This window comes from Furipterus horrens, unplaced genomic scaffold (assembly GCF_987537825.1).
Source record: "Furipterus horrens unplaced genomic scaffold, mFurHor1.1.pri manual_scaffold_6, whole genome shotgun sequence".
NCBI classification, from domain to species: domain Eukaryota; kingdom Metazoa; phylum Chordata; class Mammalia; order Chiroptera; family Furipteridae; genus Furipterus; species Furipterus horrens.
Genome location: NW_028327176.1, coordinates 121,625,184 through 121,648,737, shown reverse-complemented (window position 1 = coordinate 121,648,737; position 23,554 = coordinate 121,625,184). Strand labels below are relative to the sequence as shown.

Here is a 23,554-nt window from a genome sequence, read left to right as displayed (position 1 = left end):
TGGGAAATGTTTTGGAAGGAAGCAAATATTAGGAAACTATTAGGTGGTTGAGAAATGCTGAGAGAATTTATATCCTCTACTTGAAAAGTTTCCTGAAGAAAATGACAGAACTGATAAACGGAAGTATTTTTAATTAGCTGAGCTGAATCCAAAAGAAGGAATACAAGTCCAAGTCAACAGAGGAAGTTTACTGGACTTCCTATTTAAAACAGATGTTTTATCAAAACTCTGATAAGTGTCTGAAAGTGATAATAACAGGACTGAGTGCTAAAGCAGTTTATTAAAATGAGAATCCTAAAAGTAAACAATATCTAGACACTCCTACTTCTAAAGGGTACAGAATGTAGGACATTTTTGCAGGTGGATAAATTACCTTGCAGGCACTAACTTCAAAGCCAGGGTTTGGTAACTGGTGGACAGGAAGAGAAGCACAGCCCTGAGCTGGCGTCTTGTTTTCCAGGCAGAACCCCTGAGGAGTAGGGAGCTATGGGACATGGGAAGCAGGCCATAAACCAGGCAAATTGGTGAAAAATTCAAGAGAAAATGTTTTCTATGACTTGGTATGCAGCTTCTTGTGGATAGAACAGTCCTCGTTTGCTGGTACAAACTCCTGTAGTAAATTGAACTTCTGCTATGTTTTATATTCAGTTTGTGAACTTAGAGGCTATCTGTTAAAGTCACCCGGTCTCATTTACTAGAATAGATTTTTAAAATTCAGAGCTTGTGTGTTCCCTTGCAGAGTCTGGCAGAGTGTAAACATATGCATTGCTTGGGAGGAAGGCAGACTTTCCAATGAGTACATCTTTCCTACCCCACAGCCAAGCAGCTCTCCTGGGAGGAATCAGAATTCTTTGTTGCCAGGTTGCCCTACTCTAACACTCAAGAGGCAGTCTCCCCCAAATTTCTCCCCAAATCCCATCTTGGGTTTCATCATCTGGCTAGCAAGTATTTTTGGGATACCACCCAAGAAGGATGAATAGTTAGTGAGTTCAGAAGTCAACTGTAATTAGGATCTTATAATATGTTAAACTTCCTTTCCATTGAAGTTTTTTTCCCTAGTGTAATAAAAGCATGAATTTATAAACTATACCATTTCACAGTATATTATAATAACAAATAATGTACTTAATTTGTTACCTTTAGTTCCTTAAGGAAAAAAAATCAAGATAACACTAGAGAGAAACACATAAAAAAATGTTATTAAGTGCTTTTGGTAAACTAGTTAATGTCAAAAATATATAAAAATCCGATGTCTCCATGTGTATATAATAATTAACGTTTAGAGTTATTTTTTCTTTTTTCAGTTAGGAAAAAAAGGAAATGATGTTATTAAATGTCCGTACATCAGAAGGCTCCAAATTAAAGTGCTTTGCTATTTTGAGTTTGTTGATAGAGGTGGTAATTAACTATGGCCTTTGGTCTCAGTCTGCCTCTACAAATTATGAATGTCAGAAAAAATGGTATCTGTAAAAAAATTATTACAGAACTATACTTACTACTTAGGTCATTTTAGAGGACCCAAATGACCTATGATGGTGTCTTAGTCTGAGATTAAGTGAAGACAGTGGAAGATTTGCTCACTGACTTGGTAACTTCAATAAAATTTATGACATTATTTTATTGTACTAAATCATAAAAAAAAGTAGAGACTTAGGAATTCTCTCTCTCTCTTGCCCCCCCCCCCTTTTTTTTAACACAAATATGATGTTAATTCCTAAAGCTTTTTTTTTTTTTTTTTTTGCTGGCCACTGTCAATTCCATATACATCAAATAGTTTTGCTGTTTATTGTGTCACCTCCAAATTTAATGGCATGAAACATTTTTTTCTCACAATTTTGTGTAGTGGCTGGGCAATTCTTGCCTTAGTTTATAGATCTGGGGAAAACATAGATATTAAGCAAACATAGATTTAATAAATATGTTTAATAAGTTTCAATTAATAAAGTTGGTATCATATAGATATTGCCTCATTATCTCTAGAAACAAGATGAAATATTGTCTCCATGCACACAAAACAAAATAACTTGAGCTTAATTTCATTCCTATAAAGTTTATAAACATAAATGTAAAACACGATCTTTTATTATTAAAGTAGAATTAAGTAAATTCTATTTGGCATTGACAAGTATTTCTGAGTCTTTTTAATAATATAATCTGATTAATGACATTAGTAGATATGATGTGCATAGACTACCAGTTTTCTAATTTAAATATGATAATAAAATGTAATGGTTCAACCAAGGCATTCTTTTATGTATGGATCATTCTGTCACATGTATTTTTACCAGGTGTTAATTCTGAAAAGCCATTATTATTATGGAGATTACAAAGTGCTAGGATTAAGAGAAAGCAACTCTAGGAATTTAGAGGTTTGCACACTCAAGGTGAGAGAAGATGGTATTAGAGTAACACAAAATATTGGCCCAACAAGGGATTTTAGAAATGATCTTCAATACTCTCATTTTGTAGAGAGGAAACAAAGGTACAAGCATTCTGAATTTTATCTATAATGAAAACAATTCTAGATTTCACTCCTTTAAATTTATTTTTCTATGCTTTTTTAAAAGAGGAAAGTGGAGAAGATTCTTTAATTCTATCAGGGAGATTTAAGAATTATGTATTTTCACTCTTTGAAAACTACTACAGAAATTTTTAAAAAGAAAAAGTGTTGAATGGGAAATGGCATTTTAATCTTAGATCACGATTCCTAATACATAATATTTTAATTAGTATTTTTAGTTTTTTCCTGAATATTTTGATATATTTTTAGGCATTTAAAAACTATAAAGCTAAAATGTCAGTCACCTAGTGGAAGCTCCAGCTGGATATCTAACTCAGATCTTAAACGTAGTATATTTAAAATCAAAACCACCATTCTTTTTCCCACACTAACTCTTCCTGCTACGTTCCTTAACGCTGCTTAAAAGACATCTTCAAGTCACCCAGTCTCCAAATCTGTGACACCTACCTCCCTTATGATACCTGTATCTAATTAATAGCTCCCCAACAACCTTAGTTATCCCCATTCCCCTACATGTCCCATGAACTTAAACCAAACCACATGCTAGTTCACCCTTCCTAAATATGTCCTAAACTCCCAGAACTATTGCAGATTCTTGTACTTATTCTGAAAGTCCCTACCCAGCATGCCCTTTTCCCTAAAGGCATATCTGAGTTATCCCACTGAAGTCCATCCCAAAGCCTTGCATGTGGTAGGTACAAAAATAAAATAAATAAATAAATAAATAAAAACTATAAAGCTAGAAAACTTTTTCAATGGAAAAAAATAAGATAATGATTTTTAAAGGTTTCTGGCATAGTGAAAAATCATATGTATGTCTTAAAAGCTTTACAAAAACCTCATATTTAACTATTATTAACTATATAAAATATTTATATATTTTATTTTGTTTTGTTTTACCTGTTTTATCCCAAATTCAATTTGAAAAGTCAAGGGAAGAAATGGAAATATCTCCCCCTAGTGGTCAGTTAATAAAAGCAAATTAAGAAACGTTTTTGACAGAGGATTACCCACTGAACATAATTATCACGAGCCGATAGGTCTCTGACATAACGTGTTTTTCTTTTTTCTTATTTTTTTAAAAAATTTTATTTATTTATTTTTAGAGAGAGAGGAGAAGGAAAAAAGAGAGGGAGAGAAACACTGATGTGTGAGAAACATTGATTCTTGCCTCTCACATGCCCCCAACTGGGGACCTGGCCCACAACCCAGGCATGTGCCCTGACTGGGAATCCAACTGGGAACCTTTCAGTTTGCAGGACTATGCCCAACCCACTGAACAACGCCGGTCAGGGTGATATAATGTGCTTTAATTAATTTTTACTTAGATGTTAATTACGTAAAAATAAAATGTAAATAGTATTTGAAATTAAAGCAAATAGGTGGAAATTTCTTCATGCTATTGATAAACACTGATGTTATTTTCTACACTTACAACATTGTCATATGTGACAGAGGTAATGCATTTTTCAGGCAGGGAAACCATTTCTTTCCTCTGGTCTTTACAATCTCAGCAATGACAAGACTGTCTCATTTTGCTCACCAATGTAGTTCCATGCCTAGCACAGTGATGGGCACATAGTTGGGCCTCAATAAACAGTCCTTGAATGAAAGAATGAAAAAAATGATAATTCATGTTCATGAAGGCAAAAAGATTAAGAAAAAAGTAAAATCAATCAGTGAATATAAATATTACACATCCATAATGTGGCTGGTACTATTCTAATTGCTATCTCAATCTATTTTTTATTTACTTTTACAAGAATGAATTTAGATTTTGAAGCATAAATGAAATTATGCAAAAAGTAGAGACAAAAGTGAGTCACCTGTGTTTACTGACTTCTTAAGAATAGATAACGAATATTTCATTATTAAAACTCAAATTCACACACATTAAAAAATTAAAAGCATATGAATATTGTTCAGAACAGGGAGTACAGCTGGAAGACTTACTTCTAGGAAATAGTCTGGTTTCCAACCATGGGGCTTGTATTGCCTTTGTGTTTAGTTCTTTGCTTGAGTATAAAATCAATCTAATATTGTTAGAATATTAGACATGGTTTCTAAAAAGCCTTAAGGTATTTGGAGGTAAAGCACTTATGCCAATACAAGGAAGTTACTGAAGAGCGGTGAAGAACTGCAGGAGAAGCTATTGGGCTCATGTACCTGTTTTTGTTCATTTTGTTGTTTAATATCTATGGTCTTTTAATGAAATGATGTGGTACTGATCCTCACATAAACTACTGATTTTATTTCAGTTTAATTGAAAATGCTATATTTTTCTTCTCTTTATAGAAAGCATCATCATTCACCAGTTACGTATGAACTCCAGATGAAATGGTAAACCAAGCACATACTGGGTGTGTGTACTTCCTCTGAATCCCTGTTGAATGGATAGTATTTCTACAGTTCTCCATCATCACTAAGGTCCTCCATGCTACTGATCACTACTGAAAATAATTTTCCACTTCCTGTGAATTTTTTTGAGTCTATAATGTAAAAGCTGAAAATGACATTGCTGATAATACAAAAATAGGTTGCAAGAGCGACTTAATCTTTGTGTCAAAAGAAATTTCTCTTACTTTTGAAAAGCTTTCAGGTCCATGGGCACATGCTATGTAATTTATTTTTATAATACACCTTGTGATGTGATTTTTTCCTAAAGTGTTTCCTTTTTCATAGTTTATGGCACATATATCTGTAGAATATACTGTCAGTTCTTCAAAGCATGTGTATTGGTGCATTAATAATAGTAACCTATAATTATTTTCTTTTATCAATTTGTTATTTCTGAAGAAAAGAAAGTACAAACCCTCTATATATTTCCTGGGGTAAATTCAAGAGGTAAAACAGAAGCAGGAGCTTCTGGAAGAGTTTTCATTATTGCATGTACAATGCCGTGGTTCTGATCATGGTTCAACACTAACAAACAACACTCTGATTTAAAGTTTAACGTTAAATACTAAAGCCGGTTTTTTAAAGTTGCACTTTCCAGTGTTCTGTGCCAAAACCCTTGAATGAATTTACTTTCATATGGAATAAATTAAGAGGAGATGAATGAGTTTAATATGTAAGGATTATAGGAACACCTTCAACTGACAGTTCAATTATACTTGTTTGCATTATTTACCTATATGTACAAAATTCACAATAAGGATATCAAGATATTTCTCACAATCTGCCTAGGTGAAAGCCTGAAAATAAAAACTGGCCAAGACAGTATCAACCTTTTTTTTTTTTTTTTTTGGTGAAATGGCTATAGAACTCCCAAGATAGAGAACTTCTTTTTATTGTAAATGGAATTTGGACAGATTTTCAGGATCACATACAGGTTGGAGAATATATTCTTTAAAGATAAAAAGCATATGAATTACTCAAATCTCAATGTCAGAGCTGCTGTTGATATTAGATTTATGTAATAATGTTCATCTAAACTCTACTTGAAACCCTTAATATTAAAAAAAAAAAGGCTTTGTTAATGTGGATATGTTTTCAATAAGGTCTTTAAAAGATAACTTTAAAGATAAATAAAGATTTGACACATCAGTTTCTGAAGGCAGAATCATCTATCATGTAACTTCACTGAGATTAAAGAAACTATGCTTCTGGGTGTCACAAGGATAACTACTGTAAACACCACACAACAATAGCGTTGGCCCATTTCTCTAGTCCACAGGTTGTATGTACCCGGGTTTATATGCCCTGAGAAAGTAGTCACACTGAGTCCCTGGAATAGAAAAATTAATGCTGGATTTCCTCCCCTATGTAACTTTGTAAAGTTTGAAGGTATACCTTGTGGAATTAGCAAATCATATTCAGTAGGTATTATAAATTAAATATATTTTATGTAAAATTAGTTTTGATTTCTTTAAGTAAAAGAAATGCTATAGTAGGTTTGTTGTAGCTTGAATAATTGTGTATACATCACATAACCTGCAGGGCTTTTGATTATTGATTAAGAAAACCAGAGCGTGTTTGTGTGATTTAAAAAATTGTTGTGGGTTTTGTTTTCTGCAAATATTTCTAAACTGTAATGACATTTTCAGTTAAGAAAGGGTTTTATTTAGTATTGGTATATTTTTTCACTCATGATTAAGTTCCCTTTTTGCCAATGCTTATACTTGTGATGGCAAAAATTTTCTGATATAGCACAGATTAGCATCTGAAGCAAATAACTTTTTCTCAACTTGTGGAAATTTTATTACACTAATTGTGAAAATGCTAGAAAATAAGACTTTCAATACCTCAACTTTAAAATATTACTAGGAATTTATGTATATTTGGGTCTGAAGTTTTTATTTCTCCTGAATTTATAATGAAATTTGGTACTTGCAATACAGAGTGAGGATGATGGTACAATCAGAGTCATTTAGATGGATGCTGAGCTTTTTTTCTGCCCATGCTATGATTAAGTCCTCTGTTTAAACCCAGATAGAATCAGAGTGATAGACAGCTAAAATTAATTTTAAAATTGAAAAAAACTGAAATAAAACAGAATATTAAAAATTAACAACAAATAGTCATGTCCTTATCTAATGAATAAACAAACGTGTTCATAGTATATACCCCGATATCCACATCAAATTGAAAAAACTGCCCCCACATGCAAGCCTGGCACCCTCCTAGGCTTACATAATTTCTTTTACTGTAAGTTAATCTCCAATCATCAATATGAATGAGAATCAGTTTTGAATGGAATAATTGTATTTTCTGAAGCATAATCGTAATTAGTGTTTTCAGTTTAAGGCACAACAAATGAATCCATTATTTTACCTTTTTCTTTTTGATAAGTTTGTTTTTTGAAGTATCTCCTATAAAGATTTGTTTCAAGTATTTAATAAAATATTAGGATTTAATGAAAATAGTGGATAGAATAAATATTCCATATGTTAGATACCTGGAATGCTCACAAAATGTGAAGAATTAATTGTATCTTAGTACAAGAATAAAAAGATTTCATGGTGTGGAATATCTAGCTTAACCATTAACAGAGATACCAACTATGTTGAAATAATTCACAGCTCCTAAAAATCAGTGGCAGAGCAAGAGTAAATGGTGTGTCAGACAATGTAATATGCTTTCGTCTTTTTTCTATGCTATGTTTAAATTTTCCTGGAAATAAATAAAAAATAGAGCAAAGATAGGCTGGTTCATGAATTTGGTGAGCACCAATTCTAAAAATAACAAAAATGCACAATGAAAGTTAAAAAAATAACTGGCACCTGAGGCATATGTCCTCTGGACCTCCAGTGCTATATGCCTCTGCTAAAAATATTAGTTAGAAGGCAAAGAAGAAAAACAATAAAAATTGTAATGAATTCATATGTTGTTTAGTGACCACTAATATTTTATTTTCATAAACTTTCAGCATTTTCTCCATAATATATGATGACAACCATGTGTGTTTCATAGGGCAAATGCTGTAGACTCATACATTTGAACAGAAATGTTATAGATGTCATGACGTAATACATTTATTTTTGTGTGTTTTGTTTATGTTATTTGGTTAATTTTATCTTACCATTCACAGATTTTGTTCACAGTGCAGACATGTATTTATTTAATCTATATTTTTGTTTTAAAAATATCAGATGTTCATTTCTCTAATATAAGAGGATTAGAATGTGATCAGATATTCTTGAAGTCTTGCAGGTTGGACTTTCAAAAACAAATGAGTACATTGAAAAATTTTGGAGTTACATTCTATTTTCACAGCATTCTCAATTTTTTCTTCTTTAACTTTTATTAAGTACATGAAAAGTTTATTTTCACTATAGTCAAGTGAATTTATGAATATGTACTTGTCTTTTATATGAATGTGATATCCTGCTTTTAGTTAATCACAGGTTATTGAAATTATTTAACCAATTAAGACATTCTCTGTGTTATTTCCAAAGTCAACCTTGTTTAGCGAAATCTCACCAGAGTGAGAAAAATGACAATTGTGATATAAAAGGATTGTGCAGCATTATTTTTTTGAGTTGGAACATAATATGCATAAAATTAAACTCTTTTAAAGTGAATATTCCACCTTATTTAAAATTGTTTGCTTTAAAATCATTTTCACTTATGCATTTCATATTTTGTTAAAAATATGGTGTTATTCACTGTGAATAAGCAGAAGCAGCACAGCAGATCAGCCAAAATAAGAGATGTTTTTCCTCTGAGTTACATCATAGTTTGATTCTTTAGTAGATGAAAACTGCAAGACACCATGAGATAGAAACTGGTTATAGGGTTCCCCTCATCCCTTTATCCTCACCAAAGGCTTTGTCAATAAACATTCACATAGTACTCTACCACTTATTAAAGGTAGATCACTCAGCAGAGCAAACACACCTGAGGTTTCGCCAGCAGTCCACCACCCCGCCTCTACAGCTGTAGCTGGGCAATGGTTTAAAGCAAAGTGGGATGGGGGTGATAACAGGGTTGTACTCTGATCTGTTCTATTTCTCAGCCTAATGCCAGAAATGGTGGTCCACAGCCACAGCCAATCCTCCAGTTTAGTTTTCGACATCATAAAGAAGGTGTGCTACCTGCTCAAACCTCCATAATCCCTTGTACACACATCTTATATATCACTTACCTCGTTATATATTTCAATTGTTTGTTCACAAGTCACTTCTCCCAGTAAAATGTTTCATTGAGTAGGTCAGGTTAGTTCAACAAGATTTATTGAATATCTTTTATGTCCTAGGTACTTTGCCAGATGTTGGAGATATAGAAAACAAAAATCATCTCTGATTTTGAGAAACTTATATTTAGTGGGAAAGACAGGTTTTTCACTACAAAGATAGAGGTAAGTATAAGTTGCCTTGAATTCAGAGAGCAGTTCTTAGCTCAGCCCAAGGGGACAAAGAAAGATTCCTCAAATTGACTATTGACCTGAATCTTGAAGAGTGAGCGAGTGTTTCATTTCTCAATCTCAATAGAAGTAAACTTTTACATTTAAGTCCATTTTTTTTAAATATATTTTATTGATTATGCTGTTACAGTAGTTCCAATTTTTTCCCCTTTACTCCCCTCCACCCAGTATCTCCCTCCCCCAGCATCCCCCCCCAAGTCCATACCCATGGTTCGTAAAAAATAACTATCCCTCCCTCTCAGATATTAAGACCCTTTGTAATCTTGTAAAGGACAATGGGCGAAGGTCTCAAGCTCCTCTAGCTGCTTCAAGCTGGACATGGTCGTCGTCCTACCTACCCTTGGGTCCAGAAATCCCTAATAAGAGTGGGGGTGTGGAGGGGAGGGTGGCCTTCCCACATGGGGAAGGATCATGCAGACTCCAGGTCAGTTGGCTGTCTCCGGACAACGGCGTGCTTGGTTTAGCAGGCTGGCATCCTTGTTGTGTTCTGGGGGCAACAGATTTGGCAAAAAGGGTTAAAAAGCATCATTCAATCCATAACTACTAGGTGGCAAAAGGCAGGGATTAATTTTTCAATGTTCCACATTAGGAGAAAAAAAAAAAAAAAAAAAAAAAAAAGGGCTTCTTTGGAGGAAGGTGTGCTAGGCACATCTCTCCTGTCCAAAACCCTTTTGCCCATTTTATTTAGTTTGGGCTGAGGGAAATAGTTTATGTTTCCCCCCTCTCAGACCTCTGGGCCCTTTCTGTCCAAGCCATTAGGATAGAAAAGAGAATTCAGTTTTAAAGTGAAGCCCACAGACCACCCCATTCTTCACCAACTCAGCCATTTAGTTCAGCCAAACTGTTGAGTCTCCGGAGGCAGCGCTGCAGAGAGGATTAAGTGAGGCTTATGCGTACAGACAATCACTCAGGTAATGCGGTCATAGGCTTATGCCCTTTGAAAACAGAAAACACATGTTAATTTATGTAACATAACCAACAAAAAAGTCTCTAAATCTGTAAGACTGTCTTATTGGGAAGACATACAGTTGCAAGGCACTTGACATTCTACTTGCCTGCAACTTGAATCTCTTTGGTGATATCACAGATATGGTTTAATTTTCAAGTGAAACCATTTTTTAAATGAGAAGAAACTTTTAAGACGGTTAGCTGCCCTACTTTACAGTCTGCCACTGATCATTGTGATTTTCCTTGAATACTGATTTTTCTCCCTAAGATTACTCTCCTTGTCTTTAAAGGGACTACATTAAGTCCATTTTTAATTTATCCTGTTCATTTGCATAAGCATAACAAGAGCAGCAAATGATCACTTATGATCTTTAGTTCTGTTTTGCTGGAACTTACCCAAGGAACATTTAGGGTGGCCCTCAGTCTGCTCTTCAGTGCACAGAAGCTGGGCCACATACCTGGCATTCATCCTTGCCTGTACACACCTGTCCTTTCCAAGTCTTTCTGGTTTTCCATTGTGCCTTAAGGTCCCTTCTAGCCATCTTTCAGGAAAACAACCTTCGTTCCTTCCCTGGAGAGATTGCTGTGGACCGCACAACCAACCATGGCAGCAGGCCTTTTATTTCGCGGGCTTTTATTACCTTTGAAAGTCATTCCCAGTTCCTTAGGGCTTTTTGGTAACAACATGAGCCCAAGCATGTCTCCTTTAGGCTTGACATTCCAGTCAAAGGCTTGTTCAGAAAAAGGAACCTCTATTAACAACTGTTCTTATTAGGTCTATGCAAAGAAACTTAAGTCATTACTTACTTGTTTAGAATGCTTAAGTCCATTTTTGACAGTCATCCTTCAAGAATATGTTGGAGTTATTTTAAAGAAATATGGGGGGCGGGGGGAGAAATGGGGGGAAATGTGGGACAACTGTAATAGAAAAACAATAAAGAAATCAAAAAAAAAAAAAAAAGAAGAAGAAGAAATACATGAGTAACTCTATAGGTGTTTAAAACCCAAATATTTCCCAAAAACAAACGATGGAATGTACCCGCCTCCTCCCCTGGACTTCCAATTATTTAACACTTGGGAAAATAGAAAAATGTAAGTTACAACTATATCTTTTAAAAAGCCCAAAAATATTATTAACAAGGAATTAACATTTTTAAAGATCTACTTTCCTATATTTCTTGATGATCCTCATGGAGTAAGGAAAGTATCTCACCTCCTCTGATCTGCCCCTTTTAAAAATAACTGCACTACTATACCTGTGATAGATGTCAGGTGGTTGTTAACCAACAGGTGGCAAAATCCTGATTTGAAAGGAAGACATTACTTATAATTCATGGAACCTGCTGAAAAAAATATACCACAGGATATAATCACCTGAGAGATTCTATACAGAAGTCATGAAGTCTGAGGTCTCACTAGAAAGAATGATATTCTTCTATTTAAAGAAAGTGTGGAATTATGAGAAATGAAATGTTATTTCCTTCCCAAAACAGAGTTCTGAGGCTGTCTACTAAGGAGTTTTGGTATCATTGCTCTTTCTTCTAATGAGAATAACCATTTAAATATCTGGTTTGACTTGTATTTCTGATTACTGACTATGGTCATTCAGAAACTTGCCAAATCTTTCACCACAACACCAGTGACCTCAGGCTAATAAATCACTCAGGGTCAGAACAAAAGGATTTTCTTAAATGCCTAACTGAAATGTTTAATAAATATACCATATAAACATTAGGAGAAGGTCAACTTTAAGAGAAATGATTTTTCAAAATCAGTTTAAATCAATCTGTGATGAGATAAATAAAAAATATTAAACTTAGTTTACAAATTCTACATCACTCTTTCCCTAAATACCTTCTTAATTAAAAAGGAATATTATTTAGTTTCCTCAACATTCTCTAAAGTAAGCTGCCATGGTCAACTAAATAGAAGCAACAACAGTTCAAACTATTTCCAATCCCTAAGAATGTTCTCTGATATTCATGCTGGTAAAAACTATGGTCCATTTCTCAGCTCTCTTTAACTGTCTTAAACATTTCTAAGCTAAACATGTGAATAAAATGGTTTAAATATGGTTAGAAACTAGAGAATAAGGCAGCACCAAATACTCAAAGGAGCCTAATAAGTCAGTATGTGTGGCATTTTAGATAAACAGTTAAAAGATCAGTTTCAGTTTCCTCTTCCTAATTCCTTAAGTAACTTAGTAGTTATTATTTTTTTCAACGTTTCTGGTTACCCAGTTCAGTATCTTGAGCAAACAATTTAATTAAAAATAAAATTTATTATAAAACTTTCTCTCCAAAAGCTGTTTACACACACCTTTTCAGATCATTGGGTTTGCATCTGTTCTATTATTTTGAATTTACTTTCATATTTGGGCTTAGGCATTTGTTGCACACTTACTATGTTGACCTGGTAGTCAGCATTAATGTCATTTAGCCACATACATTTCTTTTTGAAACAGGAATAAGCAAATGAACAATCATTTAAACAATATAAATGTTATATAAATGTGTCATCAAAACACACACATACACACACGCACATACACCAGTCACTCCTGGCAACCACGGTCGAAAAATGCATATACTACGTACTGGTAATCCATTGTGAGAACAACCGCTCTCTTTGCTGTCCCAGAAATGCTGAACAACATTTTCTTTTTAGAATTCCTACATCAGATTAAATGAAAAACTACCTAGTAAAGACTATCATAAAACAATGTATGACCAATGAAATTCTGAGTCTCTTGAGCTAATGTGGAGATAAAAAACATGTTAGCTGGGGAAAGCAGCATGCTGTGATGGCAAAATACAGTAGAAGGAAAGGAACTGGAGGGGATGTCATCAAATGATCTTGATAAGTCATTTCATTCATTTGGCCTTCACCTGAAATATAAGTTTTAGACAAAAATCTAAAAAAGCTTTCAGTTTGAAAAGTCTGTTTCAGTCAAAATGGAATTTCTAGTAAAAAAAAAAAGTTAAATAATCTTTCCTATGGACAAGCAAAACTAAAGAAAAAAGCAGCAGATAAATACACCATGATCACTCAGATCACTAAAACAAACAAAAAACTGAAGGCAAAATATTGATCATATTTACACAAACTGCTGAAATAGCAAATCAGATAAGAAACTATCACATTTAGTGGGTGTGATGATATAGGCAGAAATGGGGAGGAAAAAACTTGCCTTATGCTTATGCATTATGCCCAATTGTTATATACATTTTTATTAACAGAATTAGCAATATGAAAGGAGTCAATGCCTTCTCCATTAACTGTGATATATGAATATTTTCCATTTGAACCTGAGGCTGAAAGTAGACTTACAGAGATCAAAACAAAATGTATATACTCCTACCTGTGTTGCTAGCGCTGAGAACTTGAAAAATAATGGATGTTGTATAAAAGCAAAACCAGGCAAGTTAGTTATCTTCCAGATAAATATTTAATTGGCTCACATCTTGAGACTTGTAGTCATTTTGAAAGTACACTTAATTGTAAATTATGAGGCCCAAGCACTCCTTTTGTGTCCCTTTTCTTGACTTAAATTTCCCAAATGTGTGACTTCAGACAAAGCCTTAAAGAAAATAGTCTGAGTACTTGTTTCCAGATGACGTGACTTACTGTCTGGCCTGGATTTCAAAGATGCCAATATAATGTGGATTGTATATAATTTTAAAAAGAATTTTATAAATATATTTTTATTGCAGAAATTCTGGGAAATATCGAAAAAGTACAAAAATGTAGAGAAAAAAAAAATCCTCTAACCGGTCAATGGAGGTTAGTTGAGCTTTACGCTACATACCCACCTATATTGCCTTGGTATATTGAGTCACCTTATATAGCATGAATATTTTTGTCAGTAATTAAATACTTGGCAGGTTTAAAGTGTCTGCATAGGATCTCATTGTGTAGTAATGCTATAATTTGCTTTTTTTTTTTTTTTGGTTTATCAACTGTAAAATAAAGAGCTACGACTTATTACAAAACACTTCTTAAATCTGCGCAGAGAAACGTGGACACTGAACAAGTGGTAAAAATAACAAGACCATTAATGGAAGAAAAATAAGTGGTAATAGATCAAGTAGAGGCAAAATAATAGGGTTAACCAAGTCACATGATTTATTCTCGACTTCTGGACAAAAGGGTCACCCATCACTCTTCTCACTTAATGTTTGTATTTACACCTTGAATAGAGATTTACTGTACTTTAGAGACACCGGCCGTTTTATAACCCAAGCAAATACTCCAATCGCGTCGTCTTTTACACGGTCCGGTTCCCTGGGCTTGGCGATAAAACAAAAACCCTTCTGGCGCCGAAGCCACTAGACAGCTGAAAGGCTGACTAGGGTGGTCTGGGCCGGGTGGGTCGGACCTGCCACCTAGAACTGCCGTCGCCAAGATATCTGAGCTGCAGGTACGTAGATGCCAACAGAACCTTAAGCGAGCGCCGCGGAGACACGTCAATGGCTTACGCGCCCGGCTCTATTCGCCCCGACGCCCCACCCAGGCTGTGCTTGCGCTACGGTGGCTTCACGGTCCGGGGGTTAAGGCCCTCACTTTTTCGTCACAGGGCTGATGAGCAGCGAGCGCCCGCCCTTTCCCACCCCCTTCTATCCTCTCCTTTCCCCTCCCCCTGTTCCTCAGTCTTCTCCCTCCTTCCTCTCTCCCCCAGGGTCTGGAGGCCCCAGCGGACTTCAGTTTCCTGTCAATGGCCGTCTGCGGAAGGGTGTCCCGCCTCTTCCGCTTTTATATATGAGGTCGCGGCGGGAGCCGCGCCTGCGCGTCTACCGTGAGGGTCAACAGGCGGGTTCCCTGGATAGTCCACCTGAGTGTCGCGGAGCCGCTCCGGGGGGGTCCATGGCGATGAACTATAACGCGAAGGATGAAGTGGATGGTGGGCCCCCGTGTGCTCCTGGGGGCACCGCTAAGAACAGGAGACCGGATAATACGGCTTTCAAACAGCAAAGGCTGCCGGCTTGGCAGCCCATACTTACGGCTGGCACGGTGCTACCTACCTTCTTCATCATCGGCCTCGTCTTCATCCCCATTGGCATCGGCATCTTCGTCACCTCCAACAACATCCGCGAGATAGAGGTGAGGGGAGCGAGTGGCGGTGGGATTTGGCCCTGCGTGGGAGCGGGATCCTTCCGGCCTGCCCCACTCGTTCCTCGGCTCTCAGAATGTTGACCCACGGTCCTCACCTCCCCCACACCTTCCCTTTCTTTCTCGGTCTCTTCTTTCTTTCTGCGGGTTTTCTGAGTTTGCGATTTACACGATTAGAGACGGAATGAATGCTTAACGCAGATGGTGGATGAGATGAAGAACGCCCCCTTTTAATGGCCGGTTTGTGTGGCTCCGTGGATTTATTTTTAATACGTCCTATGGAGATTAAGAGAGAGAAAGGGAATAAAAGAAGGAAGTGGGAAAAAATAGTTATGTCTGGATATTACTTCGGGAGAATTGACGTGGTCAGAGTGTCATTACCTGTGCGGGGATTATCCTAGGACACGGTGATTAACACCTTGGCCATTGTTGGGTAAGGGACCGAGAGTCAAGGGGGTATTGGTGATTTTTATCTAAAGAAGTTGTCCTCTGCTACCAGGTCACTTATTAGGACAAATGACCGAAGTATGTACAGTACCTTTTATTGTGAGCTAATTGGTGCTTTCAGTTGTAGGGCATGATATAGGTAACAGGTAACTTAAAACTTCAATTCCGGTTTTGCTTTTAGGCTGTGTTTATTAATAACAATGCCCTACATTCGTCCTCGGTTTTTTTTCCCCCCTAAATTTTAGACTTTAAAAAAAGTCAGTAATCACAGAATAAAAAGTACACTGTTTACTAAACATTTTACTGTTAAAAGACATGATAGAGAAACTTGGGGAAGCATCTTGAATTGTCCAAGTAGCAATCAGGATTTCATCCATCTGCAGTGGTGAAGGTAGTTTGCCAGTAGAATGTATACTTTGTATATATGTCCAGTATCAAACATCTGCTAATCTCTTTCCTGGAATATCTGAGGATATTTTTATCTGTTTAAAGGGCAGTAAGTGGGGCCAAGTTCTCTTGATTTTTCCTGTTCTATCATTTTTCCCCTCCAATTTTATACATGTTATTATTTAATCGGGCTTTCAGAGTAATTTTATTTTTAACTCTTGGAATAGGCATGAGACCTTTTTTCCAGTTTAATTTACAATGTTACATGTAAAAACAAAACCAATATATTTTTAATTATACAGTGCTCACTTCTATGTTAATAACAGTAATAAAAATAGAATCTATAGTTTTTAAGTCGTCTACTGAACATTTTCATTTTACTAACTAAAGTGTCACAGTGTTTTTTTTTTAGCATGTACTTTTATTTGTTTTATCATTTCTATCTCCCTAATAGTCCTTAAAATGTAGTGCTTTTGTTCTCCCAGCTACACTAAGATCAGACATTATATTAGTAAAGTGATGTATTTATTGAAAGGACTGTGGGCTTTGTGCTGGGATCAGCCAGAGCTGGGTTTAAATTCCAGCTTAGCTACTAACTAGCTCAGTTTCTTGGAAAACTTAATCTCTCTGAGCCTCAAGTTTCCTTACCTGTAAAATACATTAAAAATGCCTATCATTTAAAATGTAAGAATTAGAAACAGTATAGGTAAGATTCTTGGTATTCAGTTTGTTTACTAAACAGCTACTGTTATGATGATGATCCCTAATCAGGAGATGACATTTGCTAGTAGCTAGAAGAATATTGTAAAATTGAGGCAGAAACCCAAACCCAATTGTCTTTATTCCCAACCTTAAGCTTTTACACTACATTAGGATTCTTACTGTAGTGTCAGTAGTTAAGGAGAAAATTAACATTAGAAATTTGATCATTTTATTTAAACTTCTTAAGATATTAAGATAAAAGTAGCAATAATTTGGAATTTTATATGAGGGTATTATTATCAACTCTTAATATTTACTATACCGTTGAAATAAATATTTACTTTCTTTAAAACTTTTGGGTTTTGAAATAAAATAAGGCTCTTCACCTTCACACTAAGTAATTAGTGAAATGGAAATTTCTTAAATAGTTCTCATGTACATACTTATGATTTCAAGTGGCCTGAAGAGCCTGCTGCAGCTTGGTCTGGTTAAAAGGACCCTTAAGTCAAGGCGTTAGAGGTTGAAGTTTCACCTCTGTTAGTGATTCTAGGAATATTTTTGAGTCTCAGTTGTTTTACTTAAAGAACCAAAAGATTCAGACTAGATGATCTCTAAGATGATGTTTAACTCTAAAATTGTATGACTTCCAACTTTAATGTGATTTTTTAAAAATGCTGCATATCTAAATTGTATCACTTTTGGAACTAGAGGAAATGAAAAGTAAGACTGATTAGGAATTTTGTAACCAACACTGACTTAAGTTGTGCAAATAGAATAAATGTTTTTTAATTGGCTGGAAATATTGGTTCTGAATTGAGTCTGGAGTTTATTATAAGAGAAACCTAGGAAGCATTCCCAAAACACATGCTTAGTTCCACCTACTCTCTATACTTTGCTAGACAGTACTGTAGTTTAGTTTAAAATAATGTTGAGGATTATTTAAAGTAAATGAACAACCAGAAGTTCTTGCCAACATTTTCTTTCATACTATAGATTGCCCACACCTCTTAGTTTATTTCCTCATTTTTGAAAAAAAGAAAAGTTTTTTATCCTCACCCAAGGACATACTTATTGACTTTAGAGAGAGAGAAGGGAGGAGGAGAGAGTGAGAGAGAGGAACATCAGATAGGTTGCTTTTGGTCCATGCCTGACCTAGGGACCAAACCCATAACCTAAGCATGTGCCCTGACCAGAGATCAAACTCAGAACCTTTTATTTTACAGAACGACGCTCCAACCAACTGAGCCACCCAGCCAGGGCCAGTGAGGTATTCTTAACTTTTGCAAAAAACAGTTATAGTTTAATGGTTAGAATTGGATGAGGACATTTTTCAGAGTAATTAAAAACTAAACATTTGCTTCAAATTAATAGTCCCAGAAGTGTTCAAGATACAGATTCATTACATTTTCCTAATTAGCGTCTCCATGTTTGATAGAGGAACCTCAAGTCTCGTTTTCTTCATTTTATATTTAATCCTGATTATTCTGTTGCCCTTATTTTTTCTTTATTTGTATTTTTTCCATGACCATTTATGTCCCTTATACCTTCTTCCACCTCCACCCACTTCCCTACCCCCTGCAATCACCACACTGTTGTCCATGAATCCTTTTTCTTTCCCTTGTTTTTGATAAACATATAGTTTTATCTATTGTTTTTACTCCTTTGCAACTTGGGTTCTTAGATTCTAAGATTTTTAAAATTAAATATCTCTTCATTTAGTATTCTTTGTACTTAGTTTATAGCTAAGAGTCAGGGAGGCATAAGTTGCATTGTAGACTGTTAAAGATTAAGTACTTCATGTTAAGAAATTTAAAGATTTTAATAATTCAAATGAATTACAGTTGCTTAGAAGCCCACTCTTGGAAATTAAGAGGTTGGAGATGTTAGTGTTTTAATTTGTTACTCAAATAACTTTAGTACTTAGAGCAAGGAATGACAAAGTAAATATGGCCTGCTAGACCAGTTTGTAAGGCCCAGGAACTGAGAATGGTTTTACAGATGAACATTTACCATTGATTTGATGATACGGAGCATTACGTTTGAATGCCAATTATGCAAAATATAGCGCCCTCCCCTCCCCCAAAATTCCATTCTTATTAGTAGACTTGTGTTACCAGAAAATTGTATATAATTGTTATTATTTTTTGAATTTTATCAATAAAAATTGGTGCAAATTGTTTTCTTTTGTTTAGATGAGCCTACACATGACGGGCGACACCCCCTTAAAATGGAATTTACTTATAAAAAATTGCATATTTATTCTTAAATGTTTAAACTTAAATCACTTTTAAAGTACTCTCCATTTGATGCAGTACTCCTATCGAGATTTTTTTTCCACTGCTCAAAAAAGTTTTGAACTCATCGATTTTGATGCCTTTAGTACTTATGCCTTTTTTTGTTTCCCCTCTTCTACATTGGCAAAACATTTCCCTTTGGGGGCTTTTTTCATTGGGGAAACAAAAAAAAGTCCCAGGGAAGGGGAGCAGATTGTGTGAATAAGGACGGGTAGGGCACAGGGGTCATGCCATTTTGGGTCAAAAACTGCTGAAAACTCATCTCATTGTGGGCAGGTGCGCTCCTAAATCCCCCATCATGAAATGGGCAAACACACCGAAAGAGTCTTGAAAAAAAATTCACTGAATCTGAATGCAGCCTCTCACAACAATGCCAGCTAGTACACTGATACAGATGGGCTCCTAGAAACTCACCTAACAGGGGAAGCCTGTACTACAAGGGGCCTCCCCTCCAGAAAATAATTCCCGTTTTTTTTGTTTGTTTGTTTGTTTGATTTTTTTAGGGAGTATTCTTCACATAATATCCTTGGCTTTGCCTCTTCCTGGTTTGCAAAGCCTAAAATACTTTGACCCTTTACAAAAAAAAAAATTTTCTGCTCTTGACTTCAAGTTTTAAGAAATATACAGTACTGGCAAATTTAGCATTTGTTACAAAAACAGCAGTATTTAATTTATACATTCTAATCCTCAATAATCTTTCAGTTAAGTATAATGATCCCTGACAATTGCTTGTGTTCTGACTTCTTTGTACAAATTTAATAGATATAAAATACCTTAACTAAATGTACCATTAATCTTGGCTCAGGTAACATCCTTCTTCATTTCTTTGTCACAGTCAGATAAAGTTCAAGCAACCTAAAGAAAATTGCTTTTGAAAGTTTTACTTAGGTTACCTTTGTCTTCCTTGGGAGCCTCTAGAAAGGGCTGATAAATCCTTTTTTTCTTAATCTTCATCCAAGTTTATGTTTATATTGATTTGAGTGAGGGGGCTGGGGTGGGGGAGGTGGGGAGAGAGAGAGAGAGAGAAAGAGAAAGAAACAAACATCCCTGTGAGAGAAAAACATCATTCGGTTGCCTCACACACGAGCCCCGCACAGGGTTCAAACCTGCAACCTAGTTTTGTGCCCTGACCAGGAACTGAACCTGCGTCTGTTGGTGTACAGGATGATGCTCCAACCAGCCAGGCCACCTGGCCAGTGCAACTCCTGATAAATTCTTTAGTGTGGAATGATCATTTCAAAGGAGTACTTAAGATGCCATTTTTAACTTAATCTGATTAATGCTTAAAATGTTTTACCTTATTACTCAGCATTTTGTTGGACCTATTTAGGTCTTATATTGATTTCCTTTAAGACGGATTTACATTAAAAAATGTAAGTTTCCCAGTCCTTATACAGAGTAAAAATTGCATGTCCTTCAAGTTCCTCCTTTCCCACTGCATTAAATTCAGTCTGCTTCTTAGAAATAGGTTAGGAATAGGATGTATTTTTTTAGGATTACCAAGAAGAAATGCCAGTTTGATTTAGGGGAACAATTGCAATGGTAGCAAAACCTGAGAAATATGATAACTCTTAAACTAATCAACTCATCTACATCTGTTGTTCAGTTTTGCCTCTGGTTCTTTGTGTTTTGTATGTAAGCTAACGGGCAGGTTTCTAAATTACTGTATTCTGCACTGTGTCCTGTATACTTTTGATATTTAATAAGTATTAATTTTTTAAAAATAAGGGAACTGTAGTTCCTCTCCCACCTGGTAGCTTCTTTCACAAGTAAGTCATGAACTTTTTTCTCTATCTTTATTAAGGTATAGTTGCCCCCCCCCCTTTTTTTATTGTGAGAACATTTAAGCTCTATTCTCTTATCAAAAAGACAGGGGAACCATTGTGGAATGTAAAATGGTATCGCCATTACGGAAAACAATACGAAGGTTTCTCAAAAAATTGAAAACTAGAACTATCGAATGATCTGGAAATCTCACTACTTGGTATATGTACAAAGGAAAGCAAAACTTTGTTTTTATACCCAACAGATTTCAGTACAACCTGGACATTAGGTCAGAGTACCCTTAAATTTTAGCTAATGAAGGATATTGTAGTTTTTTGATGGCAAAAACTCAATAGACTGAGTTAAATTTATCAGGAGTTTTAATCAACATTGAACATTTTGTATATGCAAAGTCCTGTTGTGGGTGTAGTGGACGATAGACAGGGCCTCCTCTTTTTTTTTTGCTCAAGCAGATACTTTTCTTTAGCAGCCTGGAATTTTTTGAGGAAGGTGAGACAGACACGTAGAAGGATAACATCATCATGGCTAGGTGAGCGGCACAGACAGAAAATGCCTTAGTAGTTCAAAAGAAGACAAGATTACATCTGTCTTTAATAATCATGGAAAACTTTATGATGGAAATGGGCTTGGAGCTGGAACTTGACGGTTAGGTAAACAGCAGTACTAAAGGGCAAGTTGGATACCTTTCAAGAAAGGAGATGCATATGAGCAGGAAATCAAAAGGTATGTAGAGAAAATGGGAGTAAGGGTAAATCAGCTGGTGCCAGGTTGTGGATAGACTTATGTTTGATAATGAATACAGTGATACCTTGGCTAACGAAGATGACTCCTTCCAGAATCATATTCATTAGCCTAAATCTTTGTTAGTTGAAAAGTGATTTCCCGTAGGTTTATATAGAAAATCATTTAATTCATTCTGGATGCTGCCTGCTATTTAAAGATAAGTTTTATAAAATAGTAAAAAGCACAATGTAAAAGAGCAAAAACTCACCGAAGGTTGAATGAACAGCTACCCAAATGGATGAAGGAGAATGGAAAGTAGAATGAAAAACCGAGGATCTTTACACTGTTACAATACTTAGTCATCAAACCTGAAGCAGCCTATGTTATCAGGCGTCTCGCTTCTCACTGTCTCGAATGTAAACAACCCAGTTGGGTTGGTGGGTCTCCCCTATGTGATGTGGTCGGCTCATTTCTTTGTCACACACATACAGACGGGAAAGATAAGCTCCTGGAACGGCCTGACCGTCATGTTTGCTGCTTTATGTTAGCGCGCATCCACTAAAACATTCGTTAGCCGAGTCCGAAAACAGCGAAAAAAATCTCCGTTAGCCGAAAAATTCGTGAGCAGGGTCACTCGTTAGCCAAGGTATCACTGTATATTAAATTGGGAAAGTAACATCATTGACACAATGTATGTAAGTTTGGATTGGGTTCAACAATGAGTAAGGTTTTCATTCTCATGTGTATTGTCTTAGAAATGCAGCCCCTGGCTAGTATGGAGGCTCTGTTTACTGAATCCACACTCTGTCTAGTTTAGTGCTTTGTCATTCTTAGGCTTGGCTCCAATGCTCACAGCCCAAATTGGAGGCTAGAATTATAATTGTCACATCCTTTTCCAGGTAGTACTGTAGAAGAAGGGATGAAGAACAAAGGAATACAAAGCCTTTTAGAGTTCTTGGAAACTATCACATACCACTTCTGCTTAGTAACAAGGCCACACTCACTGTAAGGGAGGATGAGAAATGCGGTCTTCTTTCTGATAACAAGGTTTTCAGCTAGTAATTGAGAATTTTATACTGTGGAAGAAGGGTGGCACAGAAATTGGGGTGAGGGGTTGTTAACAGTCTCAGCAACAGAGCTCTATATAGGAAGGTGTATGTGGTGGTAATGTTATGTTGGCTAGATGGGAGCTGAATCATCTTAGATGGCAGAGTCTAGTAGTTTAGACATTGAATAATTACATTTTTATATTGACTATAGTATTGAGTTGAACTTGATTTCATGGTAAAAACCATTATGTGTTGTTTTGTATATGGAAAGCAAATCAGGTATAGGGGGTTGATGATAAGGTTTTTAAAAAGTTGTAGAAGGAATATTCTCTCTTATTTTCTTCAGCCTGTCTTTTTTTCCTTCTTTGTTCAGCATATAAATGTGTTCCAGTTTGATTTCTTTAAAAAATGAAACTGTCCTATATTGATTCTATTTAATAATAAAAATTTAATAATGACCAATATTATTTGAGTGTTTAGTTTTCTAAGAATTTTACATGTCATTTGATACAGTACATCTATAAGGGTAATGTTATTCTCCATTTTGTTTTTAGATGGGGGATATTGAATCTGAGATTAAGTAATTTGCTTAGTAACACAGCTGGGATTCAGATCCTAGCACTCTGACCTCTTTTGTTTCCTCTTGGAGCTGGTCTGTATTCTCTTTTTTTCATACAATTTGTTTGAAAAGAAAGATGTCAGCACTTATTGATAATGTCCATTC

The 23,554-nt window shown here is 35.6% G+C and overlaps 2 protein-coding genes across 2 annotated transcripts in view; both read left to right on the top strand.

Moving 5' to 3' along the window:
• Positions 1 to 5,753, top strand: part of FILIP1 (filamin A interacting protein 1) — a 208,007-nt gene extending 202,254 nt beyond the window's left edge. Inside the window, exon 7 of the mRNA XM_090282675.1 lies at positions 4,817 to 5,753. Within this exon, the coding sequence (XP_090138801.1) occupies positions 4,817 to 4,857 (41 nt within the window). The 3' untranslated portion in view covers positions 4,858 to 5,753. The remainder of the gene's footprint in view (positions 1 to 4,816) is intronic.
• An 8,938-nt stretch (positions 5,754 to 14,691) lies between these two features.
• Positions 14,692 to 23,554, top strand: part of CDC50A (cell division cycle 50 P4-ATPase accessory subunit A) — a 34,406-nt gene continuing 25,543 nt past the window's right edge. Inside the window, exons 1-2 of the mRNA XM_090282673.1 lie at positions 14,692 to 14,754; positions 15,013 to 15,434. Of these exons, the coding sequence (XP_090138799.1) occupies positions 15,093 to 15,434 (342 nt within the window). The 5' untranslated portion in view covers positions 14,692 to 14,754; positions 15,013 to 15,092. The remainder of the gene's footprint in view (positions 14,755 to 15,012; positions 15,435 to 23,554) is intronic.